Source organism: Mercurialis annua, linkage group LG6 (genome assembly GCF_937616625.2).
Source record: "Mercurialis annua linkage group LG6, ddMerAnnu1.2, whole genome shotgun sequence".
Taxonomy (NCBI): domain Eukaryota; kingdom Viridiplantae; phylum Streptophyta; class Magnoliopsida; order Malpighiales; family Euphorbiaceae; genus Mercurialis; species Mercurialis annua.
The window spans coordinates 1,405,029-1,421,181 of NC_065575.1; the positions used below are offsets into that span (position 1 = coordinate 1,405,029).

At 34.0% G+C, this 16,153-nt stretch overlaps 3 protein-coding genes across 8 annotated transcripts; all 3 read right to left on the reverse strand.

Annotated features, from left to right (window-relative positions):
• Positions 1-748: 748 nt before the first annotated feature.
• Positions 749-2,966, reverse strand: LOC126685867 (L-type lectin-domain containing receptor kinase I.8-like). Its single transcript, XM_050379841.2, has one exon. The coding sequence runs from the start codon at positions 2,945-2,947 to the stop codon at positions 887-889; it is 2,061 nt and encodes a 686-aa protein (XP_050235798.2). The 5' UTR covers positions 2,948-2,966; the 3' UTR covers positions 749-886.
• A 4,773-nt stretch (positions 2,967-7,739) lies between these two features.
• Positions 7,740-9,877, reverse strand: LOC126685871 (L-type lectin-domain containing receptor kinase IV.2-like). Its single transcript, XM_050379848.2, has one exon. It carries the CDS (start codon positions 9,848-9,850, stop codon positions 7,856-7,858), a length of 1,995 nt encoding a protein of 664 aa, XP_050235805.1. The 5' UTR covers positions 9,851-9,877; the 3' UTR covers positions 7,740-7,855.
• Positions 9,878-10,419: 542 nt separating this feature from the next.
• LOC126685868 (L-type lectin-domain containing receptor kinase I.8-like) lies at positions 10,420-15,914 on the reverse strand. Of its 6 annotated transcripts, XM_056106270.1 has the most exons (4): positions 15,713-15,914; positions 15,488-15,632; positions 14,346-14,415; positions 10,420-13,010 (listed from the first exon to the last, which is right to left on the reverse strand). In XM_056106270.1, exon 4 carries the CDS (start codon positions 12,905-12,907, stop codon positions 10,868-10,870), a length of 2,040 nt encoding a protein of 679 aa, XP_055962245.1. In that variant the 5' UTR covers positions 12,908-13,010; positions 14,346-14,415; positions 15,488-15,632; positions 15,713-15,914; the 3' UTR covers positions 10,420-10,867. The 6 variants fall into 6 exon arrangements, with proteins under 6 accessions (XP_055962245.1, XP_055962247.1, XP_055962246.1 ...); XM_056106272.1 differs by having other exon boundaries at positions 10,420-14,415; positions 15,488-15,566; XM_056106271.1 differs by having other exon boundaries at positions 10,420-14,424; positions 15,488-15,566.
• Positions 15,915-16,153: the final 239 nt, after the last annotated feature.

Genomic DNA, 16,153 nt, shown 5'->3' on the forward strand with positions numbered 1-16,153 from the left:
TCATAGTCTGTTTAATTACCTGCTTCTCCTGCTCCTGCACACAGCTGAGCTGCTTGATGAATTACAATCAGCTTATGGATTGCATTTTGGTGGGATCCGGTGCTATCTGAACTTTGAAGTTCATATATTTTGCATATATGAACATTTATTGCTGTAATATGTTAATTGCTGAACTGTAAATTTGTGGTTCTGTAATATGTTAATTGCTGAATTGTAATTTTGTAAATTTTTTGCAATTTTGGAAAGGGATGTATGTATTATTTATTGTATCCAAATAGTAATAGATCAGTTCATTTTTTGTAGTCTTAATAGTAAAATTGGTTTTATTTTTGTTAAGTTTAAAGGCCCTGGCCTTGGCCCAATAGAAGGCCCAAACCGAATGACAAAACCGAACCCGAACCGAACCGACCGAAAAATTGCGGTAGTCAATTTTTTCGGTTTTACTATAAAAAGATTGTAATTTGGTTTCAAAATATAAGTACTTAAAAACCGACGGTTTCTTCAAAATATAAACCGAACCGAAACGACCGACGCACACCCCTACTTATATTGGCCACTTTTGTAAAGTTCAGCCTTAAATTATACAAACAAACATGAACATCCATTGCAAGAAAATTAACTTGGTTTTAATGTCATTGAACGAATAAAAGAATGATAAGAAGAATCTAAGCAGGATTTCTCAAGGCGATGAGCTGATCGAACATCGATTTAGCTCGTTGAACATCTATTGGGGCTGTGAAAGCCGTAATTTGGTGTAGTGAGATATTCTTATTCATATTCTTTGAGTAAAGATACATGATATATAGAGATTACAAAAGAGTTTTGATTGATGTAAACTAGCTATCTACACTAACTGATGTTTGAATATCCTATCAATTGTGGAGATTCAGCGACCAAAGTTGAGAGCTGAAGAAGTAATAGACAAGCTAGAATACTCATTGTATTCAGAGGACAATGAAATGAAATCTTGAGATGGTTGTTCATCTAATATCACCAAACCTCTGCGAGGAGTAGTCCCCGGCGGTATCTCCGGTAAGACCGCCTTTCCGTCTAGATATTGCATAACTTGCCTCATGGTAGGCCTGGCTGTGGGTTTAGTGTGAGTACAAAGCAGCCCTAACTTCAAAACCAATTCCATTTCTTCCACCATGTACTTACCTCTTAAATTAGGATCACTTGTCTCAATAATATAACCTCTTCTCCAACATTCAACAACCCAGTCCACCAAAATCACTTCACCGGCTGGTCTGCGTGGCTCTATAGTCTTTCTTCCGCAAGCCACTTCAAGCATCAATGTCCCGAAAGAAAAAACATCGCTGCTGGTTGTGACTCTTCCTGTTCTTGAAACTTCTGGTGCAAGGTATCCTACTGTACCAACCACACATGTCGTTTCAGCAATTGAACCTCGCTCATGAAACTTCGCGAGTCCAAAATCTCCTAATCTACCATTCAGATAAGCATCCAACATTACGTTGCTAGCTTTCACATCTCTGTGCAGAACGATTTGTTCCCATTCTTCATGAAGGTAAAGAAGAGCAGATGCGACTCCTTTCAGGATTTGATGTCGTTGGACCCAGTTTAGACTCTGCGTGTCATGCGTGTAATTCTGAAATAGGAATTTGTCCAGGCTCCCATTTGGCATATAATCATAAACTAGGAGAAGCTCGCCCTTTCGCCTGCAATAGCCTAGAAGTTGAACCAAATTTCTATGCCTTAGCCTTCCCATGCTTGCAATTTCAGCTACAAATTGCTTCATTCCGTGTTCGGAATTATGTGAAAACTTCTTGACTGCAACTTGTATATCAGAACAAGGCAAAACTCCTTTATAGACTTTTCCGAAACCTCCAGATCCCAGAAGTTGTTTGTCTTGGAATCCTTCCGTTGCTTTATACAGATCCTTGTAGGAAAATCTTTGAGGTCCATATTCTTGTTCCCAATCTTCGCGCAATTCTTCGTATTTTTTCTTCCTTAGAAATAAATATGCTGCTACAATGATAAGAATCAGCACAAAACTCGTCACCGACAATGAGATTATGACTATACCTGGTAAGATTAGCGATTTATGAGTCTGTGGAGGGTCTGAAGGAAGCGGAGGAGGTGGCGGAAGTGGAGGAAGCTGCGAAATATCAAGACTTTGACTAGGCCCACCTTTGTTAAAGCTCCAACCAAGAATATAATGGTAGCTAGCCATGGAACCTGTAGATGCAGAGAAACCAACATACATAGAATCTAACAGAACTAAAGAAAGATCGATATTTTTCGACAACAGAGGCTTTTCAGGTCTTATGCTTGCTAGAGGAGCAATTGTTACATTTAGTATCATCTCCACTTGATCATAGTCTATCCATACCTGCATCGGGTCTCCACTTATGAGCGTTAGGTTCTTAGATTCCTGATTGTCTGAAAAGTATGCTGCTGGAGCTGACACTATAGATGTCAAACTATTGACATCAATTCCAACATGGTTGCTGTCCTTCTCTAAAGAATCAGCAGTCTTTACCGTATCAAACTCAACCGCAATGATATGGTTGGAAGAAAAGCCAGTACTGGTGTTTTTGTCGAAGATTCCAAAGTATTCGGTTGATGAAACATTTGGAAAGTCCAAAGATGGTAACAGAGCAAAGACAAAACCATGGCCACCATTTGCAGATGTATTACCAACAGCATGTGTCTGAGGATCAATGGCGAAAACGAAGTTGGTAGAAAATGAAAGAGACTTGTTGAACTTGAAAGGGAGCGGAAAGAAAGCGCGACCAACTTGGAGGTCTGTAATATTTGTTAACTGTAACAAACCATTAGGCTGCACAACTGCAAGCCCACTCAGATTCAGGTCGGACGCATTGAATCCGTTGTAGATGAAGGTACTTTGATCTTGAGCATAGCTTATGTGTTTCAGGAAAACAGAACCAATGAGTAGAATTTGCAGCAACTTTAACATGGAAGCCATTAATGAGATTGTGTTCCAATTCACAGCCTGAAATGGTATTGCATAAATAAGCAAATACTTTCCAAAGCTGATGCAATGTGACAGACACTAATATTCTATAAAATAGCACTATCTATTAGTTTTTATTCAAATTAAGTTGACAATAATTCATGCTTTATCTTAACTGAGGTTAGAAAACTATAACAAGGGATAATGTATTTTTCTAATAAGAATTATAATCAATTTGATATATATATATGCTATTTTATAAACAATTTACTGATAATATAGAATAAACGATAGCCGGCCGCTATATAAATAAGTCAAAAATGTTACTATCTTGATTTTCTTCCCTTGCTTCTGGAACTCATGAGACTAACAATTAAACTAAAACGTGTAAATTCTTCACTTAATGTTATATTCTTGAAAATTTCTATACTCAACGGACAATTTCATCAGATATTTACTTGAACTTGTAGAAATAATTTGAGAAAAACCAAAGTGTTTCAAGAATTCTGAACTAACAAGTAGAATAAGCTGAAATCTCAAATTGGTTTAATCAAAAGGTTTATGCAAATTTCAAGTTGAAAAATCTCAAATTTTTAATGAAATCCCAAATTGGCTGCTAATGCTTTAGCCCATAGTCAGGTCAAAAGACAAAAAACAATAAATTTAAAATGTTCAGTTATATTTTTTTATTGGTGAATGAAAATGATAGTTATAAGTGTCCTGTTTTTCCTTTAAATTTTGTTTTTCCCTGTGTACTAACATCGAGTTTATTGAATTGTAAATTAAGAATATCCACTCAGCATCATCTGTTAACTTAATCAGAAAAATATTAGTCATAATGTATATAATAAAAAGGTAAGTAGCTAAGTAAATTACCAAAACGAGTAAAATGATGCATATCTATTGTATTATTGTCTTGTATCTTCATAAATTAAGTTGCAGCGTGCAGGCCAAGCTATTAATGTTGCTCCTATGTTTGTTGATTCTCATAAAATTTTGGTTAATTATTACTATTGCCTTCTGAAATTTGGTCAAAATAACACATTCATTACGTTTTAAAAGTTTAAAAATATCAATGAGTTATAGCTCAAATAGTATAGGCGCTGGGCAACAAACTGTTAGGTCGTAGGTTACATTTCTCCCACAAGCGTTCTTCCTCCCTAATTATCAAAAAAAAAAAAAAGTTTAATGTTTAAGGTTTACTAATTTGAGCAGGATTAGATATCTGAAAAATCAACAAAGGACTCTTGGGACACATAGTGATAACAATTCTATGAGAAATTCTTAAATAAACTCAGTCCACCACGTCATCCGTGGACTAAATCAATCATATTATAACACTTCGTTAAAATGAGAGTATTCTTATAATATCATTATTTAAAAGTGTATGCAAATAACAAACGAAATTACAAGAATACCCTCAATTTAATGAGGTGTTATGATATGATTGGTTTGATCCACGGATGACGTGGTAGACTGAGTCTACGTAATAATTTCTCCAATTCTAGATAAAAGGTTGGGAATCCTTTGACTTAACTAAATTAGGGAACTTAATTGTTGATACAATCATATCATGGGAATAAATAACTCATTCATTACATACTATAACATCAAGAAATTTCCTTGAAATCTGCATGTTATAATGGGTCAAAATTTAATTCTGCTGCTCTCATTTTCCTATTTTAGTAAGAAATGTAGTCATATAAAATGCTTATATTTATATTTAATAATAATTTAATTACTAAATATAATAATTTTATTTTCAATATTATTATTATTAATATGGGACCCATTTATTATATTTTAAAGGTGTAATAATCCATAGTTGAGAAATGTGTGAAGAGAGTGTAATAGACTGATGACGTGGCGGACCATTACACTCATTTGAGTGTAACCTATTATGCATCTGGCATCCAAGCTTTTATACCATCTGCTGTGTGAACAAACGAATATATCGATTTAAAAAGAAATGCGTTTTTTAGATAAAAATTGAACAAATTAAAACATGTCAAATAAGGCAGTACAACATTAGCATTTTCTATATAAAAAATCCTAATGTTTTTGATTTTATGTCTCATATATGACCCTAATATTAACAGAAACTATATTTTAAACATAAAAGTAAACGGGATTGAACGTTTCCGTACCATTACTAAATTTGATTTAGTGTCATTTCTTATAGTTGCAGGGCCATATGGCATATAAAACTTTAACTTAGAAAAAAGTTGTAACAAATAATAAATGTGATGGTTAATTTGGTATTTTACCGTCATCTTCCTCCTGAAAACAAAAACAAAATAGAAGCCATACCGTTTCCAATTTCTGACTCCTCCTCTGTGCAGGCATCGCCATGGATTCTGATACTTCAAGAACTTCCGTCCAATCATAAAAAGCGGCGATTCCTGATGTTCAAACACCAGTTTCGCAGTCACCTTCAGTGATTAATGCATGTTTCCTGATGTTTCATCTCTAGCACTCCACCTATTTGATTAAATGCTCAACAGAAAAGACAACTTACAAACTTTTTTCTTGTAAGTGGTGTAATTTTTTTAATTAGATTAACTTCAAAATTTTCACATTCGGTTTTTATATGGATGATGAATATATTAACATACTTTAGCCTCTCTTGTTTAAAAATCAAACCAGGTCACTCACTTTTATGTATGTCAACGATTTATGATCTTTGCATCCATTTCCGTTGTTAGTCAACGGAGTCAACGGAATTTTATGGTGTCCCGCTTTCATTTCTCTCAACGATTTAGTCTTTCACTTTTGTTTCAGCCAACTATTTCTTCTCTTGGGTTTAAAAGTAAATTTACCCGTAAGTCCCTCGACTCCGTTGACTAACACTCGAAACTAAACGGAAGGACTAAACTATTGACGGGAATAAAAATGAAAGATCATTTGATTTTCAAATAAGGAGTAAAGTGTGACTTATAACAAATTTGGAGAATCTTATAATAAATTGCTCATTAAACAATCAAATAATTATATATTTGTATATTATATTTTGCATATTAAAACTCATTAACTCCCTTGATTATATATATACTTTACTATTGGAATTAAATTTTATTTAATTCTATATTCCTTAATTAGAATTAAACTTCGTACACTATTGATCATTTTTTAAAAATTAAAATTATTCATTATTAATAACTCACTTTTTAATGAAAATGTATAAATATTATCAAGAAATTCACTTATGATTAGGGGTGAGCAAAATCGAACTAGACCGAGAAACCAAACGGGAGTTTGTTGTTTAGTTCGGTTTTTTGGTAAGAACGGTCAGGTCCGGTGGTTAATTAGGTAAAAATTTGTTGTTCGGTTTTTGAAAACCTAATAAACTGAAAAACCAAATAAAAAATATCCTATTAAAAAAATTTAAATTTAAATGTATAGTTATCTTTATATTCTTTTGGTCTTTACAAGAATAATATACGTGTATATTTATATTTATATTCTTTTGGTCTTAATTCCTTAATTGTAGTTGTTACATAATTTGATAGATTGCATACAACATATAAATATTGCTAATAAATATATATACAAATTTGTAAGACACTAATTATTTAATGTTTCAATTGATTTTAAGATAAAAAAAAATAAGAAAAAAACAGCGACTTTTTAACCGAACTGGACTTTTCGTTTCGGTTTTTTTATGCTCCGAACTAAAAGGTCAGTTTGGTTCCGTTTGAAAATTTTCCAGATTTTGGTTGGCCGATATTGCACTGTTCCTAGCCAAATTAAATCGGGCCGACCTCTACTTATGATAATAATCAAAGCATAAGGAATTCTCCCTTGTAATTGTCAAGAGATCAATTTATGAATTCTTTTAAACATTATTATTATTTGGATTACTTAAAAAAATAAATCTTTTAACAAAATAAATTATCTATTCATTAATAGTATAAACTATTATTAAAAATTCAATGATAATTATGTTTGTCCAAGATATACTAATCTTACTTGTATATTTGTACCAAATAATAAATTATTGTGCTTGAAATTTTTTATGTTATTAAAGAATTATTTTGTACTATTTTTATTTTGATCACCCGCGGATCTTCTTGAAGGCATGGAGGGGTAATGGCCCCCCCAAATTTTCAAAAAGTTACTAAATACTACCTTATCTTTTTAATTTTTAAAAATAACCAAATATTGTTTTTCTCTTTAACTGTTAATAAAACACCTAATCAATTTAAACTTTCCACTCTCACTAAGCCTAATTCATCCAAAACCTTTTATTGATACTGAGTCTAATTGCCATCCAGATTCAATACCAACGAGCAAGTTTGTATTTTTATTTGTCTTAAAAAAAGGTTAAAATTTATGTCTAAATCTATTTAATTTTTGTATTTATAATTTTAACAGTGTGCTGTTAAAAATAATCCCACATTGCTTAGAAGACAAATATAAATGAGTTTATAAGTGTAAAGGTTCAACCACCTATTAACTAGTTCTATTTATTAGGTCATAGTTGAACCTAAACACTCTCATAAGCACATGTGGATGTAGTCACATTCTCACCAATTAATAATTAATTACTCCCACCAATATTTCTAATAATTTGTGTTTAAATTATATTATCAAACATTTAATTTGGCTCCCCTAAAAATTATAGTCAAGCTCCGCCACTGATTTTGATCGTATGTTTTTCAGTTAATAGATGGTTAAAAGCTGTTCTCTGGCATTCAACTATTCAAGCATGAATCAACAAATTAATATATGTAGCAGAAATTAAATAAATTGTTGGATACTAAATTATATAGTCTTAAACTCTTATCTCATATTTTTTGTGAGAATCAACATATTAGTAGATTTATTGAAGATTTCAACCACTTGCTACATCAAATTGGTTGAACCTATAACCTATATCAGTTGGACATGATTAGTCTTTCGTTTATGAATTTTGAACATTCAACGACCGCAACTAAGGACCGAGGCAGCCAAAGACGAGCTGGAGTGCTCGTAAGATGACAAACCGCAACGTAGAGTTTCTTCACGGTTAAGTAAGGTCAAACCGGCACGAGGAGCATCGAGTAGTGTGTCTGATAAGGCAGCCTTTCCCTCTAGATATTGCATCACTTGTCTCATCGTAGGCCTAATTGCGGGTATAGAATGAGCACAAAGCAGCCCTAGCTTCAATACCAATTCCATTTCTTCGACCATATATTTACCGTCTAACTGAAGATCACTCGTCTCGATGATCACTCCTCTTTTCCAACAATCGAGAACCCAGTCTGCCAATATCATCTCTCCACGTGGTTTTTCTGGCTCTATAGTCTTTCTTCCGCAAGCCATTTCCAGCATAAGGATCCCGAAAGCAAAAACATCGCTGCTTGTAGTGGCCCGTCCTGTTCTTGAAACTTCTGGTGCAAGATATCCAACGGTTCCAACAATACAAGTTGTTTGAGGAAATGAGCCGTGGTCATAGAACTTAGCTAGTCCGAAATCTCCCAACTTTCCGATAAATTCAGCATCTAACATAACATTGCTAGCTTTTACGTCTCTATGGAGAAGAACACGGTCCCCTTCTTCGTGGAGGTACAGAAGCGCGGTTGCAACTCCTTTTAAGATCTGATATCGTTGAACCCAGTTCAGATTCGGCGTATTGTTCTGAAATAGGAATCTTTCGAGGCTCCCATTAGCCATATAATCATAAACCAAAAGCAGCTCGCCTTTTCGCCTGCAATAGCCCAGAAGTTGAACCAAATTTCTATGCCTTAACCTTCCCATGCTTGCAATTTCAGCTACGAATTGCTTCATTCCTTGTTCAGAATTATGCGAAAATTTCTTGACAGCAACTTGTATATCCGAACAAGGCAATAAGCCTTTATAGACCTTCCCGAAACCACCAGAACCCAGAACTTCGTTCTCTTTGAATCCTTCAGTTGCTTTATGTAGATCCTTGTAGGAAAACCTATGAGGTCCGTATTCTTCTTCCCAATCTTCGCGCAATTCTTCGTATTTCTTCTTCCTTATATAAACACCTCCAAAGATTATGATCACAAGAACACTTGCTGTTATCAATGGGATTACAATTTTAGAATCTGTTACCGTCTTCTTACGTGATTTTGGTTTACTTGGAAGTGAAGGAAGCTTTGACATATCAAGATTTTGAGCTGGCCCACTTTTGTTGAAGCTCCAGCCAAGAATGTAATGATAGCTTGCCATAGATCCTGTCGACGATGAAAAACCGACATACATAGAATCTGTCAGAATTAAAGAAAGATCGATTTTTTTCGACAATAGAGGCTTTTCGGGTTTCATGCTAGTTATAGGAGCTAGGGTTACATTTACTAGCTTCTCTGCCTCATCATAATCGATCCAAATTTGCATCCGCTTTCCACTAATCAGCTCCAATCTTTTCAATTCATTGTCCGAAAAGTATCCTGCTGAAGCTGACACATTAGATACCAAATCATTCACATCAATTCCGACATGATTGTTATCAATGTCATTAAAATTAAGAGTCTGTATAGTGTCGAGCTCAACAGCAAAGACATGGTTTGAATCCAAGCCGATTGTTGAAGAATTGAACAATCCGAAGTATCCTGATGCTATCGCGCCTGCAAACTCTGGCAATGTAGATATTGCGAAAACGAAGCCTTGGCCGCCGAGATTAGGCCATTCGGGGTCAATGGCGAAAACGAAGTTGGTTGAAAATGAAGACTTAGAAAAATTGAAAGGAAATGGAAAAAAAGCACGACCAATTTGGTAGTATGAAATGTCTGTTAACTCTAACCGACCATTAGAGTGAATTTTCGCAATTCCGTTGAGATTCAGATTCGATTCATTGAAGCCATGGTAGATGAAGTGGTCAGCTTGATCTTGATCTTGACAAAAACCAGTGTTTTTCAAGAAAACAGAAATAAAAAATAGAATAAGCAGAAGTTCAAGAATTGAAAACATGGCTTAATCAATTTAATCTGCAGAGTTTTAAACTGAAATGATTGGATTAATCAAAATCTCTGAGTTTAAATTGGCTTACTTAAGAGCTTCATCCGAGTCAATGTCAACATCTGCAAGACTGCAAATTCAAAGTCTTAAAATTGGAAAGTGTTATTATTTTAAAATTAAAAATGATAATTATGGTTGTCCACTTGTCCTGTTGAAATTTATATATTCCTATACACTAACTTCAAATTTAATAAATTGTAAAATGACAAGTATACTTCAAGATTCTGTTAGAAAAATATTAGTCAAAATATGTATGATAAAAATGTCAACTCTTTGAGAAGAGCCTGGAATAAGAGCCACTGGATAATTTCCCAGAATGAGGCTATTTATTTTTTTATTCTCATAGTTTTAAAAATAAATTTTTATATCTCAAGTTTTAAAAATTAATTGTTTTTTATTGCTCTAAAATGCTTACTGAAGCAGGTTCTAATTTTAATTGATGATATAAATTGTTTACTGGGCTTCAGATTTCACTTAATATTTCTTTATAATATTTATATTATCAATGCATGGATCACTCGTTAATGTAACATTATTACATATTTAATATTATCAATGGCATATTACATAGTACATAAACTGATCTTCTGTAATGCCATCTGAGGCAAGTCATCATACATGAACTCTAAAAGAAATGTTGAAAGATCTAGTTTCGTCGATAAAAGAGGCGTTTCTGGCTTTGTTTTATCGACAGGAGCTAGACTTACATCGAGAATCTATAGACTGAGAAAAATGTACTCGACATATATATAGATTACTTGTGAGAACTAACTGATCTTGCTTGTATGCTTGTACCACTTTTGACCGCAGGTTCGGTGCACTACTAAAAAGCTGACATTTAGCGACGGATTTTGGCGATATAAATAGATTACAAAAGATTTTTGATGTATGTAAGCTAGCTAACTAGACTAACTGATATTTAAATATTCTATCAAAAACCTTACCAAGGTCAGCATCAATTCTGCGGATTCAACGACCAAAGTTGAGGACCGAAGAAGTAATAGACAAGCTGGAATACTCTTTGAATTCAGAGGACGATGAAATGGAATCTTGGGATGATTCTTGATTCAACATCACCAAACCGGTACGAGGAGTACTATCTGGCGGTATCTCCGGTAAGACCGCCTTTCGATCTAGATATTGCATCACTTGTCTCATGGTAGGCCTGGTTGTTGGTGTAGTGTGAGTACAGAGCAGCCCTAACTTCAAAACCAATTCCATCTCGCCCACCATGTATTTACCTTTTAAATTAGGATCACTTATCTCCATTATATGACCTCTTTTCCAACATTCGAAAACCCAGTCCACCAAAATCACTTCACCGGATGGTCTGTGTGGCTCAATAGTCTTTCTTCCGCAAGCCACTTCAAGCATCAATATCCCATATGCATACACATCACTGCTAGTTGTGACTCTTCCTGTTCTTGAAACTTCTGGTGCAAGGTATCCTACTGTACCAACCACACAGGTTGTTTCAGCGATTGAACCTCGTTCGTGAAACTTCGCGAGTCCAAAATCTCCTAATCTACCATCTAGATCAGCATCTAACATCACATTACTAGCTTTCACATCTCTATGTAGAACAATTTGTTCCCATTCTTCATGGAGGTAAAGAAGAGCAGATGCAACTCCTTTCAGGATTTGATATCTTCGAACCCAGTTCAGATTGGGCGTGTCGTTCTGAAATAGGAATCTGTCGAGGCTTCCGTTTGGCATATAATCATATACCAGGAGAAGCTCGCCCTTTCGCCTGCAATAGCCGAGAAGTTGAACCAAATTCCTATGCCTTAGCCTTCCCATGCTTGCAATTTCAGCTACAAATTGCTTCAATCCGTGTTCGGAATTATGCGAAAACTTCTTAACTGCAACTTGTATATCAGAACAAGGCAAAACTCCTTTATAGACCTTCCCGAAACCTCCAGATCCCAGAAGTTGTTTGTCTTTGAATCCTTCAGTTGCTTTATACAAATCCTTGTAGGAAACTCTCTGAGGTCCGTATTCTTGTTCCCAATCTTCCCGCAATTCTTCAAATTTCTTCCTCCTTTGAAATAAACACGCCGCTACAATGATAAGAATCAGCACAAAACTCGTCCCGGCCAATGAGATTATGACTATACGTAGGGAGGTTAGAAATGGATTTGGCTGTCGAGGGTCTAGAGGAGGCGGCGGAAGTGTAGGAAGCTGTGAAAGATCAAGACTTTGACTAGGCCCACCCTTGTTAAAGCTCCAACCAAGAATATAGTGGTAGCTAGACATGGTACCTGTAGATGCAGAGAAACCAACATACATAGAATCTAACAGAACTAAAGAAAGATCGACATTTTTCGACAAGAGAGGCTTTTCGGGTTTTATGCTTGCTAGAGGAGCAATTGTTACATTTAGTATCATCTCCACTTGATCATAATCTATCCATACCTGCATCGGTTCTCCACTTATGAGCGTTAGGTTCTTAGATTCCTGACTGTCTGAAAAGTATGCTGGTGGAGCTGACACTACAGATACTAAATTATTGACATCAATTCCAACATGGTTGTTGTTGATGTCTGCAAAATCAACAGTCTCTATCGTATCAAACTCAACCGCAATGATATGGTTGGAAGACAAGCCAACGGTGGTTTTGTTGAAGATTCCAAAGTATTGAGTTGATGACTCGATTGCAAATTCCAAAGATGGTAAGAGAGCAAAGACAAAACCATGGCCACCATTTGCAAGTATCTCACCAACAGCATGTGTCTGTGGATCAATGGCGAAAACGAAGTTGGTAGAAAATGAAAGAGACTTGTTGAAGTTGAGAGGTAGCGGAAAGAAAGCGCGACCAACTTCGAGAGCTGTAATGTTTGATAATTGTAACAGACCATTAGGCTGCACAATTGCAAGTCCAGTCAGATTCAGGTTGGATCCATTGAATCCGTTGTAGATGAAGTTACTTTGATCTTGAGCATAGGTTAGATGTTTCTGAAAAACAGAACTAATGAGTAAAATATGCAACAGTTTTAACATGGAAATCATTTTGCTACAAGAAAATCGACCTATAACGAGGGTAGTACTTCCGTCTGACTTGCTAAAAGCGTTCTCTACTCCGAGTTTTCTGATTGTGTTTCAGATTCATAGCCTAAAATGATATATAAGGATATACTTTTCAAAGCTGCTGCAATGTGACAGACACTACTATATATTCTATAAAATAGCACACTATCTGTTAGGTTTTACTCAAATCAAGTTGACAATTATTCAAGCTTTATCCAAACTGATGTCAGAAAACTATAACAAGGAATTATGTATTTTTCTAATAAGGATTATAATTCATTTGACATATATATTTTGCTGCTATAAACAATATATTAATAATATAGAATAACTGACAGCCGGCTTCAATTTAAATAAGACTTGTTAGAATACTATCTCGAATTTCTTCCCTTGCTTCTATAAGTCATGAGACTAACAATTAAACTAAAACATATAGTTGCCAAGAAATTTATTCACTTAGGCCTCGCTCGGTTAGGGTAAGTTAACTAAGAAAATGTATCTTTCCGGGAAGTAGCATGTATTTTTTTGCTTAGTTCTTCTTTTTCATTCTACTTCACGGAATGTTGAGATTCCACTTTCCCTAGAAAAAAGCCAAGGTAAATTCTACTTCTCCGTGTCCCTAAATTTAATTAGCTTGGTCAGTTATTGAAGCTAATATTGTTTTTAAATCTTAATTAATTAAAAGTAAAATGCAACTTCCCGAAAAATTAGCAAGTAAACCAAACAAAGTAAATACTTATTCCCAGCATACCAACTCCCCGAGAAATTAACTTCACGGGAAGTATACTTCCTAGGAATTACATAGTTTTAATGTTCTATTCCTGCACACTTCTATACTCAGCAGACCAAGAAAACCGAACTAAAAGTAGAATAAGCATTAAGCACGTGTTTAAGAATTCAAAACATGCCTTAAGCAATTGATCATCAGATCTTTACATTAATCAGAAAAATATTAGTCATAATGTATAAATATTAGTCATAATGTATATAATAAAAAAAAGGAAGCAGCTAGGTAATTTCCCTGAATGAGCCTGCAAAAATGTGTAAAATGATGATGCATCATTGCATCTTCATAAATTAAGTTTCAGGGTGTAGGCCAAGTCATTGTTGCTCAAATGTTTGTTAAATCTCACAAAATTATGGTTAATTATTTGACAAGTTAAATGACCACTTGAACACAATTTACCTAATGAATAATCCTGCTCGAAAAATTCACCCAAAACACATATTGCTCGAAAAATTAAGAGAGGAAGAGCTTCCATTTGCAAAGTTGTGAAATCGAAGTAGTAAATAGATATTAATAACAGTAATAATAATTAAAACAATAGTGGCTGAAATTTAGGAGACATTTTATTTGACTAATAACGTTACGTTATAAATAATATAACAATCAAAGTAGTAATAAGTGTCTGAATCGAACCTGACCAATCAGCCGACCCTATGGACATCGCTCGTGGTGGTTCAACATAACTCTTAATCCGCTCACAAAACTGAATATCCTTGGAGGTCAAACCCAAGTTTCAAGGTTCAACAATATAAACCCACAAAAGTTAGCTTTCTCAAATGATGTAAAAATTTCACATTTACAAGAACGATCGATTATTCTCATTTTGACATGACGATTCATTACTTCTTCTACAAGTTATGTTCAATTTAGGAAAGATCAGATATCTACAGAATTAACAAGGGGCTCCAGGCATGCAGAGTCTAGCAGTAGCAATCATAATTAAAAAAAGTTGAGAATCATTTGACTTAATAAACTTTGGGAATTAAATTATTGATATCATATAATGAGATTAAATAACTCATTGATTACATACTATAATCTTATATGAGCAATTTCCTTGAATCTGCATGTTATAATGGGTCAAAGTTTAATTTAGCTTCTCTCATTATTGGCTTCTAAATTACTCCCTCCGTCCCACAAAGATAGGCCGTTTGGACAAACACGGAAATTAAGAAAAAAGTAGTTATATTAGTTAAAATTAGTTTATTTGTGTACTTTTCCATTTTTAGCCTTTAATATTTTTTTAAATAAATAAATAATGTATCGATGACTAATTTTTGTATTGGTGTATTTTGCATTGGTATTAAAAAATGATATTTATTCCATATTGAAACATGGAGCAATTAGTTAAGTTGAAGATAACAATGTACATTTATTAGGGGTAAGTAAGACTTTTAGGTTTAAAATTATTAACCAAAAATAGAAGGTGGCCTATAATTTGGGACGCCCAAAATAGAAAGGAGGCCTATCTTTGTGGGACGGAGGGAGTAGTAAAATTATGTCAAGAGCCAAACCTTTCAAAGCAGTTAGTGACTTAGTGTAAAATAACTAGGGAGATATACAAAAAAACAAAAAGATATCCTAATGTTTATCCTAAATTTCACCTAGCTATTTAATATTTTTTTGAGTCATAGTTATGAGTTATGACCTTGAATGTTTATATGGCACACAAAACTCTAACTTAATATAAATTAGTAATAAAAATAAATTTGATGGTAAATTTGCTATTTTACCATCATCTTCCTGCTGAAAACAAAACAAAATTAGAAGCATACCGTTGCACCGCCATGGATTCTGATATTTCAAATACTACCTTCCCAGAGCATACAAGAGATGTAATTTTATACTGTAAATCTGTTGAAGTTGCTAGATATCAGTGATAAACGTATGATTTGTGATGTTTCATTGCATGCACTCCACCTGTTTGATTAAATGCTCAAGAGAAAAGACAAACATGGAAACATAAGAATTTAATTGATTGATTGAGCTGGCCATAATACCTTGTATCTGACATAGTTTTCAGTGTTAAATTTGCTGCAAATTCTACTTCTTACTAGCTTTTTCTTCAAACTGTTAAGCCTTGCTCAAGAAAATAGCCAGTTCAATACCATATCAACGACCAAACTATTTTATTTTGATGAACAAACTTTAATTCGCTTTTATTTTGATTATTAAATATTAATTTCTTTTCAACATAATGCAATCGGTTTTTAAAAAATTGCTTCTCTTAAAAAAAGTTATACATATATGGTAAATTTTCAGATAAATATAAATAAAATATTTCTCCTGCATGACAAAAAATAAGCAGTGCCACGTATGCATTTTTGCCGAACACCTCTCGTTAAAATAAAATTAAAATTTACTAATCAAAATAATGTGTATCAGAATTTGTCACCAAATTGAAATAAAATAATAATTTGAATGACGCATTCAAATTTGAT